The sequence below is a fragment of the Cyprinus carpio genome, chromosome A9, assembly GCF_018340385.1.
Source record: "Cyprinus carpio isolate SPL01 chromosome A9, ASM1834038v1, whole genome shotgun sequence".
Classification (NCBI taxonomy): Eukaryota; Metazoa; Chordata; class Actinopteri; order Cypriniformes; family Cyprinidae; genus Cyprinus; species Cyprinus carpio.
The window spans coordinates 11,158,623-11,175,775 of record NC_056580.1 but is presented as its reverse complement, the minus strand read 5'-3'; the positions used below and the strand labels follow the sequence as shown (position 1 = coordinate 11,175,775).

The 17,153-nt window shown below is 35.0% G+C and overlaps 2 protein-coding genes and 1 long non-coding RNA gene across 3 annotated transcripts; 1 reads left to right on the top strand and 2 right to left on the bottom strand.

The window, feature by feature from the left end:
- Window positions 1–2,269: 2,269 nt before the first annotated feature.
- LOC122146236 lies at window positions 2,270–3,265 on the bottom strand. The gene is made up of 2 exons (XR_006160898.1): window positions 2,909–3,265; window positions 2,270–2,700 (listed from the first exon to the last, which is right to left on the bottom strand). It is a non-coding gene; the product is annotated as an uncharacterized LOC122146236 (long non-coding RNA).
- Window positions 3,266–8,184: 4,919 nt separating this feature from the next.
- Window positions 8,185–12,679, bottom strand: LOC109091079 (uridine 5'-monophosphate synthase). Its single transcript, XM_042763089.1, has 6 exons — window positions 12,447–12,679; window positions 12,126–12,279; window positions 10,846–11,517; window positions 8,821–8,996; window positions 8,504–8,618; window positions 8,185–8,282 (listed from the first exon to the last, which is right to left on the bottom strand). Exons 1-6 carry the CDS (start codon window positions 12,594–12,596, stop codon window positions 8,185–8,187), a joined length of 1,365 nt encoding a protein of 454 aa, XP_042619023.1. The 5' UTR covers window positions 12,597–12,679.
- A 1,718-nt stretch (window positions 12,680–14,397) lies between these two features.
- On the top strand, window positions 14,398–16,234 carry LOC122146050 (alpha-aspartyl dipeptidase-like). Its single transcript, XM_042763088.1, has 6 exons — window positions 14,398–14,407; window positions 14,759–14,830; window positions 14,928–15,002; window positions 15,650–15,729; window positions 15,807–15,980; window positions 16,166–16,234. The coding sequence occupies exons 1-6, from the start codon at window positions 14,398–14,400 to the stop codon at window positions 16,232–16,234; spliced, it is 480 nt and encodes a 159-aa protein (XP_042619022.1).
- Window positions 16,235–17,153: the final 919 nt, after the last annotated feature.

Genomic DNA, 17,153 nt, shown 5'->3' with positions numbered 1-17,153 from the left:
GCTCGTGGTGCGCAAAGTACAGCCGTACACCGGCAAGCACCACTGAAATATAATAATATAGACTACATCATTTTTAAAAAAAAATCTATAATAATTTCAGCTGTTCAGGTAGCCTACATATACGGCATACAGATGTTTTATGTTGCTGTATAATAAAAAACAACTTTTAGAGCATGATCAGGTTGATAAAAAAAAGTAGGCCGTTTAAATTCATTTTAAACATTTCAATCAGTCCAGTGGTCAGTCGTGTTGATGACATCTGGTGGTGTGATGACTTTACTGCATGACTGGAATTCAGAAAGCTACATTTTAACATTTTATGACCTTTATCACCACAGCATGATTTTGTATTATTCAAAGAACTACATTTATTACAATGATGTTGGGAAAAAAAACCCCTGTGAAATATTCTAGTAAACCAAGGCATGAATATGTGTGTGTGCATGCAAATGTGATTATTCTCACCTGTTAGGTGTTGTTAAAAACAGGCGCTGTAGAGATGCAGGGCACACAGCTGGTGTCCTGTTATACTGATTTTACTGATCTGAAAGAAACAATATAATTAAGTTGCATCCATAACGTAATTTTATAAGAGCACAGAGTAACTGCACCATACTAGCTCTACTCAAAAATCAGTAAATTCAGCAATGATGCATTAAATCCAAAAGTGATATAATATAAAATATAATATAAAAACAGCACAACTGTTTTAAACATAGATAACAATAAGAAACCAGCATATTGGAATGATTTCTGAAGGATCATGTAACACTGAAGACTGGAGTAATGAGTAATATATATATATACAGAATTAAACGTTGTACTAATATTTTACAATATTACTGTTTTGATTCTTTGTCAAATAAATGCAGCCTTTATTAGCATAAGAGACTGCATTCAAAAACATTACGAAATTATCAGGCTACATCAGAAAATGGTCTGTAAGTGTGTGTTCAATGTACAGTTCCAAATGCAAAAACAAGGTCTAACTGTCAGAGAGATTTGACATGCAAATCAATCCTTTGCAAATCAGAAAGCTTTGTATCCTACTTCCGTCTCACAGAAGGAAACTGTGTCATTGTATCCTCATAGTGGCAGGATTTGGGATATCTATTTAAACAAAATATAAAGTTTATCAGTATCTCAAAATTTGATCAAAGTTTAAATACTAAGTGAATTGTAAAATATCCACATTTCATATAGATGTGAAGATAAACATATTTAGTATTTATTATTTTATTTATTATTATTATATTTGTTTTAGTTCATTATTGTTGTGTGTTGTCAGTATCATCAAAGCATGTGTGAATATTATTTTTCCTGATTTTCCTGAGTCATTCATTTACTTTGCAGGTGTGATGGTGAGGTGAAACTGGCCGGTACTCTCTGAATAGTTAGTGCTGGGTGACGTTTTCTTTAGGGTGCCATGGAAACTAATCCTTCTAAGGGCAAATGTGAACAGCTCCAGACAGCTAGTGCAGGTGCTCAGATAATGTCCTTTATATGCTTGAGGACAAGCCTAACGCTTCTGCAGGACATGGCCACGACAGACAGACATTTCTATCCAGTCTATTGCCAAAGGCAAGAAAAAAGATCATTTGCATGTTCAACAGTAACTCTTTTAACTGTCACATAGCCAACAGGCAATGTCTGTTTAGCAGGTATAGCTGTTTGCTTAGCACTTTATGGAATAATAGGCTAGATATGCTTCATTGGCACAACATAAGCAGAACTGTAAATGTATTAAATGTTAAAATAAATAACAACAACAAATTTACTGGCCAGTTGCTAACATTTTTTAATTGTTTTTTTCTTCTGTTTTATTAAAATAATGAATAAAATCCATTCAATAGCCTTATAGAGATTAAATATGCCATTACCTGCTGACTCAGTTATGAAAAGAAACATTCTGACATGGATAGAGACATTTAGTAAGGATATTTACACACTAAAGAGTGGGGCTTTTCTCAGATACCTGACTAGAAAATATTTATTTTTTTCCCCCCAGTTTAATGGCAATGTTTTATAGGCAATATGATTATTATATTTATATTTATATTTTTTAAATTTAATTTAATTTTAAATTTAATTTATATTGTTTTAATATATATATATATATATATATATATACATATATATATATATATATATATATATATATATATATATATGCAATGTTTTATTGGCAATATGATTATTATATTTATATTGTTCTTAATATATATATATACATACATACATACACATTTAGCAGACGAGAGAGAGAGAGCTATATACACACATGAAGGTTTAATTCTAAAAACTGTTGACCTTATAGTATTACAGGTGGTCCTGCTAAAAAACAACAACAACAACATGCCAAATGAATAAATAAAATGAAAAGACATTGTTGCCGATGTTTACATATTTCATAAGCATGCATTCGTTATAGGCTAGTTCAGTGCATTGTTCGCCTTTTATTAGGCTACTTAAAATGGTTTAGCTTCGGTGAAGAGTGTGACAGCAGTGAAATGTCAGGCGATGTGTCCCACTGCTCTGGTGTTTTACTGACGCGTGTCTGCATCTGCGTAACGCGAGCCGAACGAACAAAACCTTTTCATCTGCAGGTATTGTGCGTGTGGCTCAACGTGAGACAAGTACAGAAAACACACAACACATCCATCCATTCACTGGGTTTATGATGATGACTTGTCTTCTTTCCTTGAAGACACAACCAATAAGAACAACAGATCACGTGAGCGATGATTTTCCCAAGTAATAACTTTCTTCAACAAAACAAAACGTCATATCTGTAGTCCGTATAAATGAAAGTATTAATATACAGTTCATTACATTTAAAATGATTTAAATATACATTGAAGTGTTAACAAAACCTGAGTAATAAATAAATAATAATAATAAAACTTACCGTGTAATTTGGCTCATCAGTGGCATTATAATAGAACTGCTAATGCACACAGACCTGAGACCTTTAGCTTTTTAACCAGTGTCGGTGTTTTTAGTGAGCACGCGGGTAAATGCATTGATGTGCTCTCTCTTCAGCGCGCGGAACTCTGTCCTGGACACCTGTCACACGGCACTTTCCTCTCATTCAATATTGACACAAGGAGTCAAATGGGAGGGCCAGAGTAGATGACTTCTATTAAGTCAATCATGTCGCTCTGAGCAAACCGACCTGGCGTTTCGCCGAGATAGGAAGCGGGGGAGACATCTGGAGCGCATGAAGGGCGTGTGAGGTCAGTGCTCTCCTGCAGGTGAATGCTTAGCTTATATGGGCGTGTGGGGTTGGTGTTTTGCTGAGGTTGGATGCTTAGCTTATGTTCATTTCAAACCTATTAAAAGTACAAAGGTGCTTTGCTATCGAATCGTTAATTAGGGGCCAAGCACTTCTTCCGCCGCTTACGCACTAAGGCAGCCCATAACCGCTTTCGAGAAGGTGCTTACGCACCTATTGTAATCTAGAGGACAGTGAAGTCTCTAACTCAAACTCTCTAGCGCCACCACTTGTCCAAAGTTTCACTCATGTTTATGCTATTAACTTTTGAACCGTAAACCACAGAAGGAAAATTCTTTTTTCCTCTGAATCCTTGGCTCAAAATCGCAAGGTTTTGTTTTTTCGCTAATGTTAGCCTACTTCTAATTGTTCATAAAACCAACTTTTTCGAACTTGTCCTAGACGGTTAGTGTGATTTTCACTCAAATTGGGTCAGATCATCTTCAGACCATGCTGGCAAAAAGTTATGGAATTCAGGGTGATTCGTTTAACCATTCTTGAATAACATGAACATAAACAAATTCCACGAAAAGCATGCAAAAATGAATGTTGGGTGTGAGGTTTTATCTACTGTTTGGTTTGTCGTATCTTGGTTTGTTTTATGTGTTTTGACTGTAGATTGAATGGTTATAACAAGCATGACCTGAGACTACCTGCAGTGTTTCAGCGCAGTGCCACCTAGTGGTCAGGAGATACGAAAAATGCATATTTTTGCTTATAACTTCGAATGGTTTGGCCAAAAATCGCAAAACTGTTCTCTTTAGATTCGATGGAGCATGCCGAGTTGAACCATACCAAATGTTTCCATGTCAGCCATTTTGGGCATCGGCCATTTTGAATTTTGTCAAAAATGCAATATTTTAAGAATGCTTAGACTTTGTCATTACGAAAATCGGTATGCATCTTCGGCAACATGCCCTGATAGTACTCAAAAAGTTTGGGCGCAGCGCCACCATGTTTTGTGTGGATTTATAGTTATATTTAAATTTATAAAAATGCTAATAACTTTTGCATACATAATATTGTAATGAGACTGATGTTGATAGATTCCTTGCATCATGCTGAGAACATCGATACCAATTTTGCCATAATTGGTTGGTCTTGTTGTGAGCATTTTTTATTAGTTTTGATTACCTACTTTTTTGAACTCCTCTTAGACTGTTAGTCCAATTTTCACCTAATTTGACTCGAATCATCTTCAGACCAAGCTGGCAAAAAGTTATGGATTTCGTGTCGATATACAAAACGGTTTTCGTTTAGAGCATCAATGAATTAGGTGGTTAAGATGCCAAAATGCATCTGAGGCTGTATCTCCGCAAAACTTTGATTTATTTGCACCAATATTTGTGTTCCATTGCCACCTCACACTGACCACGCCACATCAATGTGGTAACAGCACCAACTATTGGTCAAGAGTAATAAACCATTGATTTATTATTAATTATGAAATTTACAAAAAAGATAATAACATTTGATTGCATTAGCCTATTGCAATGAAACTGGTCTCAAAATATTCATTGTCTTATGCCGACAACAGACATATCAATTATGTCATAGTAAGCCGAACTTCCTGTCAACCATTTTGATTTATGTTGAAAACCTACTTTTTCTAACTCCTCCTCAACTGTTGGTCCGATTTTCACCAAAATCGAGTTCATCTCCAGACTGTGCTGACAGAAAGGTATGAATTTCGTGTTGATTGACAAAACTGTTTTCGTACAGCACCGTTACAAATTTTAGGCATGGTACCAAAATGAGTCTGAGGCTATATCTTTGCAAAGCTTTGACATAATGACAACAAACTTTGTGTCTGCCATTGTCACCTTACATAGAACACACCAAAATAATTTGATTAAAGCGCCACCTGTTGGTCAAAAGTAATAAGCCATTTAATCATATTACTAGAGGTTGAATTTACGATTTTTCAGCCATTTCAATTACAATCATCCCAAAATTGCTTTTATTACTCATTGCTGCATTTTGGTCTGATGCTCCATGCCATGCTTAACTCCTAATTTTGCCGCTGTAGTGCTTGGCCCCATAATTGCTGCTTGCAGCTATATTTTTATTTAATTCCATTTTAAATTTTTATTTTTTTTTTTGTACATTTCCGCTCTTTTTATAGCCTACAAGGAAAAGGAAAAAAGTTAAAATGAGGTCACAGAAAATGCATTTATATTTCCTAACATATAATTTTTATTATTGTTTTAAATGAGGTAGCCTAAATGTCTCATTGCTGGTAATGACATTAAACCACAGCACAATTGTCAAAGAAAAGAGGTGGGACGTTGTCTAGTGTAAGATAAATGAAGAGTTTGAGGGAATGTTTTTTTTGTATTAATTATAAGTTTGGGTTAATATTTTTTTATTATTATTGATGTGAAATCTTTTTTTATCTATCGTTAAACACTTGACTGGCAGCACCAACATAAAACAGCTAGTGTGATACTGCCCCTTACTGGATGTGACAAGAGATAGCAACAGTAGAGAAGCTTTCAAAAAATATTGTCGGCTTTGAGAGATGAGGGGTAGTTGTCACTTTCATTTGGCATTTCTCAGGGTTTATTTGAAAGTAAATGTTTGTTCAGGCACACTCCTGTTTAAAAGTTTGGGGTCAGTAAGAATTTTAAAAGAAATTAATACTTTTATTAAGAAAAAATGTAATTTGATCAAAAGTGCTTGATCATCAATGCTGTTCTTTCGATCTTTCTATTAAAGAATCCTGAAAAAAGCATCACGGTTTCCACAAAAACATCAAGCAGCACAAATGCCTTCAACATTTATAAGCAAAGTTTCTTGAGCAGAATTTGTTCTTCTCTTAAAGACACTGAAAACTGTAGTAATGGCTGCTGAAAATTCAGCTTTGCCATCACAGAAATAAATCCTTTTTTTTTAAATATATTAAAATAAAAAGTCATTTTAAATATTTTATATTTATAATAATATTTTGTAATATTAGTGTTTTCCCTGTGCCCCAGACCTCAAATGGTACATACCTCCATATCTAGGCTTACTGACACAGTTTCCACCACCAGGCCAGATCCAGCTAGATGTACAGGCTTACTGACACAGTTTGGGGGTAAAGGATGGATATTGTTGGGTGTAATTGATAAGGGGGGGTAAGTAGAAGTCTTCTGTTAATTTTTGGTGCTAAAAAAAAAATATTTGATTATTTAAAATTTTTAACATTAAAATTATTCTATTTGCTGTTTCCTGGTGTCAAAAAAAAAATATTTGTTTAGGAATTAACAAACGTCCGTGGGCCCTCACCCCTCTCTCATTACCATAAAATGGTTCAGTCCGCCCAAATTGTATCCAGTAACCAAGGCAACACAAACAGCTTGACTTCACTATTATAGCAGGCAGATTCAACTTGACAGAGGATGTGAAAATGCCTCAAAATCTGGAAGTCAAAAACGGAAAAGAAAAAAAAATAAGAGAAGTGAAAGAGGCAAAGGGTCGACAGTTATGTTTACCGAATTTTAACAACAAAGGTGGGTTTGTAAGTAGGCCTAAATTGTTAGTACGACTACCCGTGACAATGATTCGTAATTTTACGGCAACTTTTCTTTTTGCGTACGCAACGACTTTGTAATGAGCCCTAGGTCTCTACGGTAGCATTTTTCGATAAGTTAGTAACGTTTCGATAGAGCAGTGGTGCAGCGGGTTTTTTTTTTTTTGCCTCACATGCAGTTCTTTTTTAACTTGTCGGCATCTTTGTACGAGGCGGCGCCCACTTTCATCAACACTGCTGCGGTCCACGCTGTTGCACCTGTCTTGCAAGCAGTCTAAATGATCATGAAAATCTGATGGAAAAATCCTCTGCCAGCTACTGTACAAACTCCTTTCAGCTGTTTGTGAGGTTTCAGTGCATCTCTTGAAGATGATGTGGAGTTGTATTACTACAATGGTCCCCTATATTGTCAAATACGCATGATTCATCTCTGCCAACTATCTTCACATAATACTTTCACATTATCTGATCCAGACCGTCGGCAAAACTCAAATTTAAACAGCGCAAAATGACCTGCCTGATGGACGTTATAGGTAGAAATGATTAATTTTCTGTTTTTATTCAACAATAAATATTTAAACTAGTTTTAATGAAAATTCATGTAGTTTAGGGAAAAGTCAGGGAGCAGCAGGCTTTGTGATTATGTTAGACAAAGTTTTTGACTTATGCAAATTTCAAAACGGTCAAAATGACATGCCAGTGTTCATTTCTAGTGTTAAAGATCAATTACCATAAGTTAAATGTTGCGCGTTATAAATATAAATACATTTCATTGTATTAAGAGTGCTCAGTGTTTTCCGTTACATTTCCATTGTCATTGTTAAAAATATTAGGTTAGAAATTAACTTTATTGTACCATTGCCAGTGACAGATACAAATATGTACAGTAACATTCATACAGAATTATAAATATGTATTGAATACACCATAGGACCATGACAGCTATGCACCAGTATATACATTATACCGTACCGAAGTAGTGCAGTATTACAGAGGACAAATTACGGGTGTGGACATTCCTTTCGTTCAATTGAGGATTGACTTAAATATATGAGAACTGATAGTCAAAATACCATAAAAGCGCATGAGTTTTATGTATTAATATGACTCTCAGCTGTGTTGGGGGCCCTGTCAAGATTCTTTTCATGGGGCCCAAAATCCTTAGCAGCGCCCCTGGATGTACATGACAAAGAAACATAAGCCCCAGTCTTCTGTTCATTATATTTCAACTGCAATTTTGCATTAAAATACTACAAATATAAAAAAAAAAAAAAATAGATTTTGACTGACATTTTTAAAAAAAAAAAAAAAATAGATTTTGACTGACATTTTTAAACAACATTTTTATTACCAAGTGAACAAAACATGGCAGGAACAATCAGAATCAGGTTTGTATTCAAGTGGATGGAATGACCCAGTTCCTTCTGAAGAATAAAAGAGAAATCAGAGCCTTTAAGAACATCGGACTTGAATACTGCTGTCCAAGTCCATCCTCTGAAGAATAAAAGAGAAATGAATTAAGAACACGTATCTGATCTGAAATAAATAAATGAATTAATTTAAAAAAATAAAATAAAAGGACGAATACTTTTATTTTAAATAGTTAAAATACAACATTCTATTATAAGGCATCACCTTTCTTCTAACAAGAGTCCTTATTCTATCACAAAACACAGAAAAGCGAATGCCAGTCCAATGTGTACAGTAAAACATACCTCCCGTCTGCATTTGCACTCCTGGAGTCATGTGAACCAAACCGGGCTTTTCACTGATCTTTGATCCACTTATAAATCCAAACACAAAATCTGTGTGGTCTTCAGCCATCTTGACCTAAAAAGACATATATCAGGTTTTTAAAATTATATTTTCGCTAAAAATTCTAAATAAGACAATCTGGTCCCATCGGTTTGAAATTTGATAGAAATTTACTATAAAAAAAAAAAAAAAATTCTAAATAAGACAATCTTGTAGTATTGTTTTGAGTTTAGGACAGTGTTCATAACTAGTTCTTCACAGAGTGCAGAAGACGTACCACTGCTTGAGTGTAATCTCCTGTTGCTAGGGAACCCTGGGAGCTCATCTGAGCAATGAGCAGACAGCCATGACCCAGAGGCTTGCCAACTGCACCGAGACCCTGCAGCACACCCGGACCCGGCAATGCGTGGGCATTAATGATGTGTGCCCATGAGGAGATCTGATAGAGACCGCCTTTAAAACAAAGAAAATGTCCAGATTATTTATACTAGGAATGCTTGTGCAAAAATTAAAACAACATTTAGAGAACTAATTCACTCAAAAATGAAACTTTCGTCATCATTTACTCAGAACTGTATGACTCCTGTGGAACACAAAAGGAGGAACCACAACATATGGCTTCAGAAACTTTGAATTACATTTTTGTCCTGTCCTTTTTGGACACTATAAAATATTCTTAAATGGAGAACTGCTTCATGAAGATTATGTTCCACGGAAAGCCATACAGGTTTTGAATGACATGAGGGTGAGTAAATGATGACAATTTTTATTTTTGGCTGAAATGGCATCATAAATGGAACATTTATTAAAATGCACTGTAGAGCAGGGGTTTTCAACCAGGGAACCTCAGCAAACCTCCAAAGACGTCACAAAATCACTTATTGAGAAATATTATCCAGTGTTACAGATCACTGAATGGCAAAAGTATGTGACTCTTTGCTTTCAGTATCTGGTGTGACCCCATTTTGCAGCAATAACTGCAAATAAAAGCTTCTTGTAACTGCTGATCAGTCCTGCACAACGGCTTGTAGGAATTTTAGCCCATTCCTCCGTACAGAACTGCTTCAACTCTGATGTTGGTGGGTTTCCTTCTATGAACTGCTTGGTTCAGGTCCTTCCACAACATCCTTCCTATACATATCTATGCTTGATGTTTCACAAATGGGATAAGTTTCTTATGATTGAAAGCAGTGTGTTCTTTTCTCCAAACAGAACTCTTCTCATTTAAACCAAAAAGTTCTATTTTGGTCTCATGTGTCCACAGAACATTTCTCCGGTAGCAAACTGCAGATGGGTAACAATATCTTTTTTGGAGAGCAGTGGCTTCCTCCTTGCAACTCTCCCATTCAAACCATGGTTGTCCAGTTCTCCTGATGGTGGTCTCCTGGGGAGGGTAACAATGGTCTTGAATCTCCTCCATTTGCACACAATCTGTCTGACTGTGGATTTGTGGAGTCCGAACTCTTCAGAGACGGCTCTGTAACCTTTTCTAGCCTGATGAGCAACAGCAACTCTTTTTTTGAGGTCCTCAGAGATCTCCTTTGTTTGTACCATGATACACTTCCACAAACATGATCAGACTTTGATAGATCCCTGTACTTTAAATAAAATAGGGCAGGCAATGACACCTGATAGTCATCTCACTGACTGAAAACACCTCTGGACAGATGGACTCTAATTTCACCTTCAAATTAACAGCTAATTTCTTATTTTAATTCACCCCCCCGCCAAACACTGTTTTATGTCTTTGATGACTCTTCAAAAACACAAAACATTTCAGACATTGGTTTGGAAAACCTTAATATATGGGGTAGCTTAATTTTAATTGTGAGTTTCAGAACTGTAAAAGCTGTGTAAATTAATAAAATCTAATGACTTCATGGATATTTTTTATAATGAATATACATTTTCTAGTTATGCAAAGCTATGAAATATATATATATATATATATATATATATAGATATATATATATATATATATATATATATATATATATATATATATATATAACACATTGTTTTAGAACATGAAATTAACACATTAAATTAAAACATGTTTTTTCTGGGTAGAAAAAAGTGGAAATTACTATTTTTCAAATCCTCATCCAGTGAATGATGAACAACTGGAAAACTCATGGCACCTTCGAATATTGCCGTGACTGTGTCTAACATCCAGTTTAATAATAAAAAAAAAAACCTGTGTTCCAACACTATGTAAAAGCTCTTGGCTCTATGGATATCAGGTGCAGACTGTAAGTGAAAGCAACACTAGCAAGGAGCTCCACTATCCTGTGAAACAAACCTTCATACTGATGCTTGACCGTGTTCCCAATGTCTGCAAACTTGCGATCCTCAAAAATCAGGAAGTTGTGCTTTATAGCCAACTCTTTCAGACTGCTGGTGACATCTGCAGTGAAGTCCTGGAGGATGTCCACATGAGTCTTCAACACGCAAATCAGCGGCCCCAGCGTATCAGCAATCTCCAGCAGCTCCTCAGAGCGAGTCACATCTGCAGACACACACAGATTGGTCTTCTTGTCCTCCATGATCTTCAGCAGGCGGGCAGCGAGAGGGTGAGTGTCTGGGAATGCAGCACGAGCCCCATAGCTGAGCTCCCTACAGCTCTTTTTAGGAGCTGAGGAGCCATTCTCCTTTGTTGATATGTAGGTGTTATTTTCTTGAATGAACCTCTCAACGTTCTGAGAAGATGCCGTGTCTATTCGGCCAGCTTTAAGTAACACATCCAGAAGTCTGGAGACAGAAATGACTGAATGTAGAGTGATGCCACGGTCAGCTAGCCTGGCACTGCCTCCCTGCTCTCGGTCCATTAACATGACAGCATCTGTGATCTTCAGGCCTTCCTTCTCAAGAACCTCAGCGGTTTCTAGAACACTGCTGCCACTGGTCACTACATCCTCTACGATAAGACATCTGTCACCGGGGTGGATGGTTCCCTCGATGAGACGTTTTGTTCCTGCGGGATATCAAAAGACAAGTCAATACAGGTCGGTGTTATTTTAGTATAACTGAGATACTCTTTTTAAAATGTCTATATAATTTTTTAATAATTTTCATTTCAGTTTTAGTTATTTAAGAACATCAAGTTAAACTAAATGAAACTTTGCAACTAACTGAAATAAAATCCGTTTAAGTTTAGAACATTTTTTATTTATTTTTTATTTTATTTCATTTAACATTTAGTTTATTTCAAGAAACTGCAAATCACACCATGAATAAACTAAATAAATAAACTATTTGGAAGTCCAAATGATTAATAGAGACATTTGCATTTGGACACAATTGAACTGCATGACATTCCATGTTGTCAACAATAAAGTCTCCAAATCAATTTTGTATTTGTTTTGTACACCAAATCTAATGCTATATCCTTAAAACCAACTTTTTACAATTGTATTCTATTTTTATTTATTTATTTTTTACTTAAACGCTATTTGGTTTGAAATGTTGCTACCTAACACAATTGTCAAATTATACACATAAGTGTCCAAATACTTCTGAGGGGAAGGATCAATAATACAACAAATCGATTACTGATAAGAGCTCAGACAAATACAATTATACCATAGTCCTTTGCCTCCTTTCGTCGAATAAGCATAGGATAGTGTTTGGTAGAGCAGATGATGGTGGCCAGAGGAAGAGCTGTGTAAGGGACTCCACACACACTATCAAACTCAACTCCTGCATCCTCAGCACGCTTATGAAGAAGATTTGCCACCTGATCAACAGCAAATAATATCTGACATTGACATATGATCAACAAATAAGATAAATCTAAAGGAGGATTTTTTTTTTCACTTCTTGTGACATTTTTAGAAGCAAACGGCTCAGGATATGATTTATGATTGCACAGATTCATTACACAAAAAGTGAGCACGTGCTTACCTGGTTCATCAACGCTGGATGGGAAACTATTACTCTAAGATCAAAATATATCGGCGAAGTGAGTCCACTTTTTAGTTTGAAAGTACCGAACTTGACGGCTTGGATGTCATGCAGTTTCAGGATTAAACTATCAAGAGTAGCATTATCCATTTCCACTTGGTCAGCTATGCTCCACTAACTAGAGTAAAATGTGGTTAGCGTATAGACGGGTTAGCGATTCTGCTAACCAGTGACGAGGAGCACACACGTGATATACAGGATGATATCACTTGACAAAATAAAAGCATTTTGACAATTTTGGCCCTGTGGACTTAAAATATATATATATTTTAAAACACATTTTTACAGTAGTTTATTTAATGCTTACTGCATTGCTAGCATTTTAAATATCCCGAATACACTTAATAAAATAATATCTACACACGGGTCGCACAATATGACAAAATTCCAGCCTGACTGGAAATGATTCTAAACTGTTTTGTTCATAAATTATATAAGTACATAAATTACATAAGTTTGATAAAACGTCATTAAGTAAAAATGTTTGTCATGGTGGAAATGACAACAACTATGGGACTTTTTTAATTTTTTTTATATTATTTTTTTAATTTAATGATAGATGTAATTTTAATGGTATATGTATTATTTATTTCACTTTCACACAATAATAGCTGAAATTGAAATGATATATGTATTATTTATTTTAAACAATATATACAGCCGAAGTGAATGGAGCACAAACACTAGACTTTTGTTTTGAAAAACAAAAAACAAAAACAAAACTGTAGTGACCATAAGTATATATTAAAATAAATAATAATACGAATAAAAAGTAATAAACAACGATTACGTGCGTTTTAAAGGAAGGTTTAAAATTGTGATAATTTCTTCAAGATCTTCCTCTGCTGTCTCAGGAAATGTTCATTTTTGTAATGTTTTGCTAATCACATGATTCCAGTAACGTTATGGTTTCTTATCAAGTCTTGTCTTGTCTGTATCTAGTCTTATAAAGACTATAACTTTAATTAACTATATTTAATTTATAGATCTAATACAGATGTAAACTGCTGTTTCTGTCAATGCTCCAGTGAAAAATACCATACCATAAATAAATCCATGTAAGATTTTATATGGTCACATTATGTAATTATATATATAAATGTTTAATGTTTTTAAACATTTATATATTACATCATTTTTAACACCTAAATGTTTCAGAAGAGTATAGGGTACATGTGATATTTAAATCAGAAATCAAAGGATTGCTTTGTTGTGTTTATATGTATATAAAAAAAGTTATGTCGATTTCCTGAACCTGTTCTGCACGTTGTAGAGACGTCCAAGAAAATCCTTAGCCCAACGGTCAAATTTTGAAACCTCATATCGACGTCCAAGGGACGTCGTAGTTGACGTCCAGATATGTCTACCGGATTTGCACGTCGAGTAGACGTCCAGATATGGTCCAGATGAAGACGCAATTTAGACTTGATCTGCACGTCGTATAGACGTCTCATGTTTGTTGGGTAGAGCACCCTCGCTAATTTTAGAAGGACCCTCAGTGATTATTTCTGGAACCTGGTTTAATACGCTTTTATTGCAAAACTATATACAAAAACAACAAAAATACAAATGCACTTAATAAAACAATTGAATAAATGCATATTTATAAGTTAAGCACCTAACTAAATAAGTAGGCAATTAATAAAATAAATAACTAGTGAAGGCTGACTAATCAGCTTGCTTCCATTTAATGATAAGCCTACTCCTCATCTGAATTAGAAAAAAAGCGCTTCTAGTATTCAGTGATGCAGAACGTTTGAGCATACACGTAATCTCTGAGCAAAAGCAGAGCCAATTCATAAAAGAACATGTATATTTAAAAGCACACATCCAGTTTGTGTGAGTGAAGGAAATCCACTTGCAAGCGGAAGATTCGAGCTCGCGCCATTACATGGATCACCGTAACATTATGCGCTCTCGATATGTCAAATATCACGCTATAGGAAACAGCCTAAAATTAATTATAAAGAGGAGAAGAAAGCGGCCCTAGGCAGCTACACATGCCAGGATCCGCCACTGCCAGATGCAGTTAGAAATTTATCGCAAGACATCTGGTGGGGGGGCACCTGGGGTGGCCAGCCAAATTTCAGGGGGGGCCGGTGCCACCCCTGCCCACCACGTAGACGCGGCTCTGGCCAGTACAAGTCCATTCATTGGAATTAATAGATGTTGTGATAAGTGAATTTAATATAATGTAATGAGAAATTTTTTTTATTTTTTTTTATGTAATTAATTTAATCTGCTCTGCAAAGTGTTTTTATTGTATTCACTACATGATCGAGACAGCTATACCAAGACTGCCAGAGAAAAGTTGAAGACGTTGGGTTTGTGTCTTGTTGATTTTACCACATGTATGTTGAGCACACAGTAACTGTCACATTAGCCTTCATCTCTGCTGTGCTCCTCTTTTCTCTTTTCCAGGCTATGAGGTGGACAGTGTCCATGAGACACCCGACCCTGAGGATGCCGTTAGGAAAGCTGAAGGAATATTCATTGGTATGAAGGATCTTTATTAAATGTACTGATATACTTAAATATACATTTTCTTACAATTATCAGGGTAATAATTTCAGTGAAAAGTTTCATATAATCAAAGACTGTAAAATTTTAAAAGGACTTTGGTATAATGCAAAAATAAAAATAAAAATAAAATAATAATAATAATAATAAAATATAAGATTTATAGGAATTTCTTAATATTTATATTTATATTTTATATAATAGTTATATTTGTATCACAGCGTTTATTTTGTATACATTTGTCAAAATCCTGAAGCTTTAACCCTCTAATGCGTAATGACCATTACAGAGATGTAACTCTCACAGAATAAATGATTTGGGTTATCATTGTTCTTGTTTATATATTAAAAAAAAAAAAAGATCAGAGAAATTAATTGTTATTGTTCACTAAAATTATTCAAAATAATTGTTAATTGACAAAAATGAAAAAAAAATAAATAAAATACAAATAAAATAAAAAAAATTATATATAAATATTAAAAGAAAAACTTAAAAGTTCGAAATGCTGAATAATTGAAATAAAATAATGTGTATGATTTAAAAATCCCTGCATCATAGGGTTGAATCCTCATGTTTTCAGTGTGGTCTCAGACTTTGTGCTGTACTGTTTTTGTGTCTAATAGGTGGCGGTAACACATTCCGCCTGCTGAATGCTCTCTATGACAACAAGCTGGTAACTGAGATTAGAAAGAGAGTTTTAGAGGTGAGTTAGTGTCTTGATGAATCAAAAACTAAAATACAGTGTAATTGCCCGTAACAGGTGTGGTTGTTTTCTCATAGGATGGAATATCTTACATGGGATCAAGTGCAGGTACCAATGTCTCCACCATCAGCCTCAACACCACAAATGACATGCCCATCGCCTATCCACCTACATTTGCTGCCATTGGTTTAGTGCCCTTCAACATTAACCCTCACTATCTGGATCCTGATCCCAGCAGCAAACATATGGGGGTATGAACAGCTGATCATGCGCAACAACATAACTCTAATTATCCATATTGAATCCCACCCCCCCCATTGAAAATTGTCGTAAATGAAAAAATTAACCCTATTGAAAATATAAAATGTAATAAACCAAACTTTTAAAGTAGATCGTTCAGGAATCATGAACGCAGATTTGATTTTGCATTTGACAGGAAACGCGTGAACAGAGAATTATCCAATACCACGAGGAGCCGGACACAACATGTGTGCTGGTATGTTAACGCGCACTACTGCTGGGGTCAGTAAGTCTATTTAATTCCCAACAAAGATGCATTTATTTGATCAAAAATACAATTAAATCAGTAATATATACAGTACAGTAATATTAAACCATATTGTCTTAAAAGAACTGTTTTCTATTTGAATAAAATGTATTTTATCCCTGTGATGAAAAAGCTGCATCTTCAGCAGCATTACTCCAGTCTACAACATTTCTTATTGTAAATGTTGAAAACAGTTGTATAAAATGTGTATAAAATGTGAAACAGTTGTTTTCAGGATTCTTTGATAAATAGATAGTTCAAAGCATTTATTTGAATTAGAAATCTTTTGTAACATAATCTGTATTGTTACTTTTGATCACTTTAATGTATCCTTGCTAAATAAAAATATTGAAATAAGAAAATCAAAAAACGTACTGACTCCGGACTTTTGAATGGTTGAGTTGTTAGTCCAGCAGAAGTTGAGCACTATCGCTGTATGTTGTTGATGGCAGGGTCTTCGGGAAGGCTAAATTCTCTTGGGAAACAATGCCACCTTACTTGGGAGCACCAAAGCACGACTGTTCCAGAGGTAATGCAGAGACACTTGCTCATGCACATAGAAAAAAAAAACAATCATGCCAAATATGCACTTACTGTGCACTTACTTACTGTGCCTATTGGGCTTTTTTTTTTTTTTTTTGAGACTGTGGGTTTCTTTCTCAGGGGGAAGCAAACTACAGAGTATGAACCGGGCAGTGATCTCAGCTTCTAACTGACAGATGCACAGTGAGCTTTTACATTTTGTACAATGCAAACATTTTTACAATAAATGATAAAATCCACAATTAATTTTACAGTTCTTCATTTTTTTCATCACAAGCACAGAACTTATTTACAGTTGTTTTGTTTCAAGTACACAAGGACAAAAACTATGAAA

Coding starts and splice junctions, on each gene's coding strand:
- LOC109091079 (XM_042763089.1), bottom strand. CDS start 12,596: ATGGATAATGCTACTCTTGATAGTTTAATCCTGAAACTGCATGACATC. Junction 11,518..12,125: donor AAAGGAGGCAAAGGACTATG/GTATAATTGTAT, acceptor GATATCCCGCAG/GAACAAAACGTCTCATCGAG. Junction 8,283..8,503: donor AGTGCAAATGCAGACGGGAG/GTATGTTTTACT, acceptor TTTATTCTTCAG/AGGATGGACTTGGACAGCAG.
- LOC122146050 (XM_042763088.1), top strand. Junction 15,003..15,649: donor AGCTGAAGGAATATTCATTG/GTATGAAGGATC, acceptor TGTGTCTAATAG/GTGGCGGTAACACATTCCGC. Junction 15,730..15,806: donor TTAGAAAGAGAGTTTTAGAG/GTGAGTTAGTGT, acceptor GTTTTCTCATAG/GATGGAATATCTTACATGGG.